Source organism: Chiloscyllium plagiosum, chromosome 6 (assembly GCF_004010195.1).
Source record: "Chiloscyllium plagiosum isolate BGI_BamShark_2017 chromosome 6, ASM401019v2, whole genome shotgun sequence".
NCBI lineage: Eukaryota > Metazoa > Chordata > Chondrichthyes > Orectolobiformes > Hemiscylliidae > Chiloscyllium > Chiloscyllium plagiosum.
In genome coordinates, this window is record NC_057715.1 from 11156824 (window position 1) to 11164799 (window position 7976).

General features: G+C 43.8%; 1 protein-coding gene across 1 annotated transcript in view; it reads left to right on the forward strand.

Moving 5' to 3' along the window:
• The first annotated feature begins 273 nt into the window (after positions 1 to 273).
• Positions 274 to 7976, forward strand: part of LOC122550451 (palmitoyl-protein thioesterase ABHD10, mitochondrial-like) — a 33004-nt gene continuing 25301 nt past the window's right edge. The window contains exons 1-2 of the mRNA XM_043691193.1: positions 274 to 530; positions 5875 to 6055. Coding sequence (XP_043547128.1) covers positions 410 to 530; positions 5875 to 6055 — 302 coding nt within the window. The 5' untranslated portion in view covers positions 274 to 409. The remainder of the gene's footprint in view (positions 531 to 5874; positions 6056 to 7976) is intronic.

Genomic DNA, 7976 nt, shown 5'->3' on the forward strand with positions numbered 1-7976 from the left:
CCCGCCCCTCACTTTAATATTCGGAATAGCCCCCGCCCCCTCATTCATATTCGCTAGATTTCCCCGCCCATTCATTAACATACAAGGGAACGCCACCGTTATGAATATTCACAATACCCCGCCCTCCCGGTGACGTTTCCCCGCCACGTGGCCTCTCCCGCTGGACCATACACAACTGGCCCCTCCCCGATAATGAAAACCAACGTCCCGCCCCCTGTGTACGAAACCCGATGGGCCGCCTCCTGTGTGACGCGAGTTCACGTCCTCATGTGAAAATCGGAGGCCCAGCCCTCGTGAGTCCGATTCACAAGTGGCTCCACTTTCTTCATGACGATGCCCAGAGGTCACGCCCTCTCGATTATGACCAGCCGTTCCGTGGCGATACGCAAGTGGCCCCGCCCACTAGCTCATGAATATTCAGTGCCTCCCCCTCGCTTCACTCGGTGTCATGGCGGCAGCTACCCCGTGGCGGTTGCTCACTGTGGGAAGAGGCGCCTTATGGCGGCCCATAGCCTGGTCTCCTGTTGTGGGTGAGTTGATGACGGTTCCTGTGGTCGGGCTCCCGGAGCTAATCCGGCTGTGGGAGGGAACAGGATTGGTTTGAGGCCTGAGCAGGTGGTAGTTGGGGGGGGGAGAAAGGTGTGTCCATCCAGTGAGTGTGGTTCCTGGGGAGGGAAGGGCCCCTCGGTTCGCGTTGGGAATGGGGAGCATCTGCTGACCTGAGCCCACCCGCTTTCCTCACGCTGTACAGCCTGGTTGTCGTTGGGCAAATCACTGTAAACAGAAGGTAGACCCAACCCCCCTTCCCCTTATTAGGGAAAGTTCTGTGCACAGGGTGGAAGTGAGGACTGTAGATCAGAGTCGAGAGTGTGGTGCTGGAAAAGCACAGCAGGTCAGGCAGCATCAGAGGAGCAGGAGAACCGACCTTTTTTTAGGCAAAAGCCCTTCACCAGGACTGAGGCTGGGAGTCAAAGGGGTAGACAGATGAATGATAGGGGGTGGGGAAGGTAGCTGAGAGTGTGATGGGTAGATGGAGATGGGAGTAATGGTGATAGGTCAGAGGAGGAGGGTGGAGTGGATAGGTGGGAAGGAAGATGGACAGGTGGGGCAGGTTCATGAGGACAGTGCTGAGCTGGAAGGTTGGAACTGTGATGAGATTGGGGGAGGGGAAGAGGGGAAATGAGGAAACTGGTGAAGTCCACATTGCAAACACATTGGATCAGAGTCCCAAGGCAGCAGATGAGGTGTTCTTCCTCCAGGTGGTTAGGATGTGGTGATGGAGGTGGCCCAGGACATGCATGTTCTTGGTGGAGTTGGAAGGGGAGTTGAAGTGTTTAGCATGGGGTGGTGGGGTTGGTTAGTGCTGAGCACAGTCAGGCCCATATTAGTCACTCGAGTGCCATGAGGGGCTGACATCCTGTCTGTATCTTTCCATATTTTAGCCAAGTGTCAATATCAATGTTTCATGAAAAGATGCACTCTGTGAGCCCTGCTGCCTTTTTCACAAAGTCTTGTGTAGCTCCCCTTGTTCATTATGCAACTAGACTCTATGCTAACTTCTGGTTGAATCTGGTGCTTATTGTGATGGTAGTGCCACCTCTGTCAGCACCTTCTACTGCTCACACTGTGCACCATTTTAAACACTGGATGCCAGGATCTAGCTTTGGAAGTCTGTTGTGACATGATTTTTTTCGAAGTAAATGGCCAAGCATCGGATGTTGGCACCTTGCTTTGTGGACATCTGGTAGAGAAGGATGACTGTCCTCTTTCCTCAGGTGTTGTACCATATAAGCATAGTGGGAACAGCAGTCTGGGTCAGAATGGCCTAGAGCAATGCTGCAAGGTTGGTAGTCACTCTGCTCTGCAAGAGAAAGTGACAAAAAAAAACTGCAGATGCTGGAATCCAAGGTAGATAAGCAGGAGACTGGAAGAACACAGCAAGCCAGGCAGCATCAGGAGGTGAGGAGGTCAACGTTTCAGGTGTAACCCTTTTTCAGGACCTGAAATGTTGACTTCTCCACTTCCTGATGCTGCCTAGCTTGCTGTGTTCTTCCAGCCTCTTGCTTATCTGAAATAGTAAGTGACGCCATCTTCTCTCTGCTACCTTAGATTTATTTTAAGTCAGCTACTGCACACCTCCCACAAAGGCTAATGGTCTATTTGTCACTATTATAGGCAGCACCTTACTTCAGTGGCTCCTGACCACATCACCCTCCTAAACTATGAAGACTTCCTGACCTATTTGCTCATTTGAAATACTGTACCACCTTTCCTGCAACTGCAACCATCAGTAACAGCTCTTTTGTGTGTATCCTGTCCTGGATATCTCATTTAAGACCTAATTCCTTATAATAGGGTCAGGTGGTTGAGTGACTGACATTCATCTCCTTACCCCGCATAAGCAGAATAGAATTGAGTCAGTGGAAGAGAGTCAAGACTGCCAGCATACCTGGCACAGATCTCTAATATGTGGTAATATTGATTGCAGGTGAAATGGACCTTAATCGCGTGAACCCTTTTCTACCCATGAATTTACCTGGGTCATAAAATGTTAAAAGTTTCAGTTTAAAGGGCCTTCACAGGGAAAAGAGATGAAATGATGAGATTTTGCACAAACTGGATTGGTGATATCCTTGATTAGTTTTTGTGAGATGAGGTCTGGGAGATGCCATGCAGATTCTCAATTAAAGCTTGGAATGAGCCAGTCACACAAATGTTAAACATCAATCATTGGGATCGGATTGTGTGCCCTACTACAGGTTCTGCTTCAAATGATATCTGTTCTCCTCTGGGATCTTAGGACATCGAATGTGTTGATACACTGTGCTTATGTCATTTGGAGGAAATAACAGCTTAGCTGTATGTTCTTGGCCTTTTGAACCACCTCTACATCCTAAGGGGTACTTCTGTTGCTTTTTCACGCATCCACTGGGAGGTATTAAGGTTGCACTCCTGAGTGAGTTTCAAGCTCCGGCAAAAAGTTAAGACTTTTTTTTTGCTTTTAAGTCTTGTTAAAGCTGTGCAGTGGGGCACACTGAGATGGGAATAATGATTTGTATGATTTTGATTAATGGCATCAATAACTGAACTGACAGAGCAGATAAGCAGGTTAACACCACCAGAGCTATCATGGTGGCTGGGGAACCAACAGAATCAAAGTCTGGAGGGTTAGAGAAAGCATTATGAAGAACTAACAGTAGTGCTTTTTCTTTTTGTGTGGTGAGGGCGATCCGAATAAAATCAGGGAGAGGGTTGATATTAAATAAGGAGATAAGGAAGAATTCAGGTGGTGCTTTGTCAGTGATTAAAGATCCATAGGACCCCTGGAAGATAACCTTGGCAAGTTTTGGTTATGCTCGGAGAGTGAAGGATGGGATTAAGAAGAACAGGAGAGTGGTGAACTGAGGACAGCTGCCTTGTAGAATTGAGGTGTACGTTTTAATCAGTTGAAGAGTGGATGAAGAACATTTTGGGAAAGAAGTTGGCATTGGAAAACAAACTGATTTTGAATAATACATGATGGAAGAAAAAGGATAAGCTGCAAAAGTGGGGTGAGGGGACAGGTGGTGAGGTATAGTGATAACATAAAGTCGTGAAGGTTTTTTAACAAAACCAGATTTTGTGGGCATCAATTTTTAACCTTGGATGTGGCTCAGCTTTCTTATCAAGGTTGACGGGGTTGTTATGTCACATAGCCAAGGTCACTGCTTTTACCTCACTTTCCAAATGTTTCCATGAACAAAAATATCAATGAAAGAAGTTAGTCTAGCCAGGTCCAAAGACATCAGCCATGGAAATTTCCACCAGTTTCATTTAACTTAGATGAACCTCCCAAAAATGGGGTTTCTTGTAAGTTAGCCAATTCCCCATGGTTAATGGTGAAAGACTTGTGTGGAATCTGCAAAATTCCAAACCTGGGCAGTACAAAAATATTCGCAGCTTCAGCTAGTATTTGTATTCATCTGGATTGTGGCTTGGTACAGTAGTGAAGAATGATACTCTTAACAGTTTTCTCCCTCCCTCAAAGGATCTGTTTCTGTGCTGTATGATTCTGTGGCTCCCTTATCTGTCCAAGTAATGTAGGCAACTTCATATATTATGTCCTTCTTGGACATTTGGGGAGTGGAGGATGGTGCGCGGTGCACATCAGCAGTGTTGAGGGTGTTTTGGAGATGTGTGGGGAATATCAATGATGATTCATTTGAGGTGAGTGGAATTTTTGATTCTCCCTCCAGATGTTTCTAGTGCTGTAAAATTGACCATAATTTACATACTTGAGTAAACTGTGAAATATGAATGGATTCTGGATCAGTGGTGCTGGAAGAGCACAGCAATTCAGGCAGCATTCGAGGAGCAGCAAAATCGACGTTTCGGCAAGGGCTGTCATTTATAATATGACTTATTCATTAAAACACTTATCCAACAGAATTTTAATTCATAATTTTAATAGATGATAGATTGCCATTCTCTCAACATTTTAATGTATTCTTCTGCTTTATCTGAATTTCCACTGAAAATGGTGATGCAATTGCACATGTTTATTATTGTTTATACTTCATAAGCCTTGTTGCTTTGCTTCAAGCATTTCTGTGCTGTTATGAGCAAGATCGGCTGATGGAAAGTTTTGTTAACCAGCCAATTTTCATTAACTGCCAACCAGGTAATTGTGCAAATACTCAAGGTTGCCCTGTTACTTATAACATGTAGTTGTCAAGTCCAGAGTTCTAAGGCTATGAAGGATATTTTTTTTCCCTGACTTCTTCCCTTGGAATCTGCAGCTTTGATTCATGTCTCACTGAGCAGCTAAGAACATAATTTAGTCTGACCTTTCAGTGCAATAATGAAGTCTGTATTGTCACAGTTTCTGGTTTCAGATGGGACATAATACCAAGCTTCCATCTTTTGGCAGTTGTTGATTCAACACTGACCCATTACCATTACTGGGAAAAGTGAGAGTAGCATTGTCATGATCTTTACCTATAGCAAGTCTTACAGCCATGGCAATAGATCACTTCCTCGCATGGTCCTCTCGTTGCCTTGCGGTTCCCTTACTCTTGTACTTCATTATGTCTATTCAATTTAACCCGTCGTCCCAAACCTGATCTCTTCCCCGTGCTTTACTTTAAAGCCTTCTGTATTCGCTCCCTCCCTTCAGTCTGATTGGCTCAGCAGCCTACCTGCTTGCTTCCTTCTTGCTAGATGCTGAAGGTAATGCCAAATTCAATGGCACTTTGGAGTAGAGGAAATTTACATGTTAGAACCCACTAAATTTTTGTTGGAACTTTCCTGATTCTATATTATGCACTGTCCATTGTCAGCTGACTGTTCCTTCTTTTACACACAGGCTTAGATTTTACAACAGTTAGTCACCTGTTGGAAGGGAGAACGTATGTAGTAGGAGTTGGAGATGAGCAGTCTAAGAACAATGTGAAAAAGTGAAAGAAAGACAGGGAGAAGTGAAACTTAGATGCAAACAAAACTCAGTAAAAAGGAGATGTTGGACAACATAAAGGGAAAAATGTATTTCTAATGTCATTTGCTATCAGGTAACAAATGTGCAAAATTCTCCATTGATGGGGAAGGACGTTTTGTAAGAGTTATCAAACATATGAAATTCCCTAAAGCCCTCTTCAAATAGCTCTGAGTGCATCGGAGAGACCCCCAGGTGACCCTCCCCTCCTGACTGTCCACCCTAGCTAAATACCTACCAGAGCTGGAGTGAGTTCACCCTCAACATTTTTCTACCTGTTAGTGGGGACCCCGAACTTCCAGTTGAATTCAACCCTATGTTGCTTATCAATGCATTTGAGCAGACTTTTATTTAACCACTGCAAAGATTGACTGCCAATGTTGATCCATGTTTTGGTGTTCTAGGCTGCTGTAAGAAATCAACCAAATACCTAGCTCGTCCAGGTCAACCTAAATTAGCATATAAGAGACTAAAAGGTAGAAGCCCGGGAGTCATTTTCCTGCCTGGATTTGCCTCTACTATGAAGGCACAGAAAGGAGTGGAACTTGAGGAATTCTGCAGATCACTTGGGCATTCATTTATAAGGTCTGTATAGAAAACGTTATAATTGAATCACATATTGTAGGTTGTTTTTCTGAAGTGATATTTTGTTATATTAAATGTATTCTACTTAAATGAATGTTTGACCAATCTCCATTTACTGTTCAGGTATGATATAGTTTCCCCACAAGGATTCATCTTTTCACTGTTGCAATGATTTAAATTAGAACTAATGTCTCATGTGAAATAAAGTCAATGTTGTACAATATAGTTGTGATTTCATTTGTAATTTATTTTCTCAACTCAACTGTGTTCCAGGACAGTGGAAAGGCAGCAAGCTGTGAGTTGTTCCATTTTTCATTTCTGAACAATTGAGATTTTCTTTTCCAATCCCGGTCCAAAAAAATCATTTGATGGTTATTGAAATTAAATATATACAAGACAATTTCCTGCATATGTCTAAAATGTAGTGATTTGTATTTTCTTCTTTTGTTCAGGATAGTGAGTGATTTTAGTAATGGAAATGCTGTTGAATGTGAAAGGGTGATGGTCATTATCTGACTGGTGTAATTATTTTATTTGTCACTTACCAGCCTAAACTTGAATATTGTACCAGGTCATGCTTGTGTATCTGAGGATTTGCACGTTCTGTGAATCTTGGAAATTGGGTAATCATCAGCAACCATTCTGCTTCTAATTTAATGATGGAGTGAATGTTGTTGCTCAAGCAACTGAAGATGATTAGGCCTAAAACACCACCCTGAGGACTTCCTGAGCAATCTCCTGGGAATGATTTGATTAATTTCCAACAACCCAGCCATCTTCCTATGTCTTGGATATTCTCCAACCATCTGAGAGCTTTTTTTTGTGATTCTCATTAACTTTGGCTGTTTAATGCCACCATTGGTCAAATGCTGCCTTGACGTGTTTCTCGCTTTCTCTCTCACTCCCAGTCCGTATGGAGCAGGCTAAATCAGGAGGAGAGTAACCCAAGTAGAACCCAGGCTGAACGTCAGGAAACAGGCTTTTGATATGTAAATAAGACCATAAGGCACAGGAGCAGAAATTAGGCCATTCAGCCCATCGAGACTGGACTGCCATTCGATCATGGCTGATAGGTTTTTCACCCCAATTTTCCCACTTTCTCCTCGTAATGTTTAATCCCCTTGGCAGTCAAGAATTTCCCTATCTCTTTTAAATATAATCAGTGACCTGGCATCCACGTCCTTCTGTAGCAATGAATTCCACTCTCTAGCTAAAGATGTTTCTCCGTATTTTCAATCTAAAGGTCTTAACTTTATTCTAAAGCTGTACCTCTAAGGGTCCTCGACTCTCCTGCAAATGGAAACATTTTCCCAATGTCCACTCTGTCCAGTTTGTTCAGTATTTTAAGTGTTAGTCAGATTTTCCCCCCCTCCCTCATCCTTCTAAACTCCATTGACTATAGTCCCAGATTCCTCAAACCTTCCTCATATGTTAAGCATTTCACTTCTGGGATCATTCTTGTGAACATCTTCTGGACGCATTCCAGGGCTAATACATCCTTCCTGATGTATTTGGCCCAAAATTGCTCACAATACTTCTAAAAGTAGTCTGACCAGAGCCTTATAAAACCTCAAATATATGTTGTGGTTCTGTTCGCCGAGCTGGAAGTTTTTGTTGCAAACGTTTCGTCCCCTGGCTAGGCGACATCATCAGTGCTTGGGAGCCTCCTGCGAAGCGCTGCTTTGATGTTTCCTCCGGTGTTTATAGTGGTCTGTCCCTGCCGCTTCCGGTTGTCAGTTTCAGCTGTCCGCTGTAGTGGTTGGTATATTGGCTCCAGGTCGATGTGTTTGTTGATGGAGTTTGTGGATGAATGCCATGCCTCTAGGAATTCCCTGGCTGTTCTCTGTCTGGCTTGCCCTATAATAGTAGTGTTGGCCCAGTCGAATTCATGTTGCTTGTTGTCTGCGCGTGTGGCTACTAA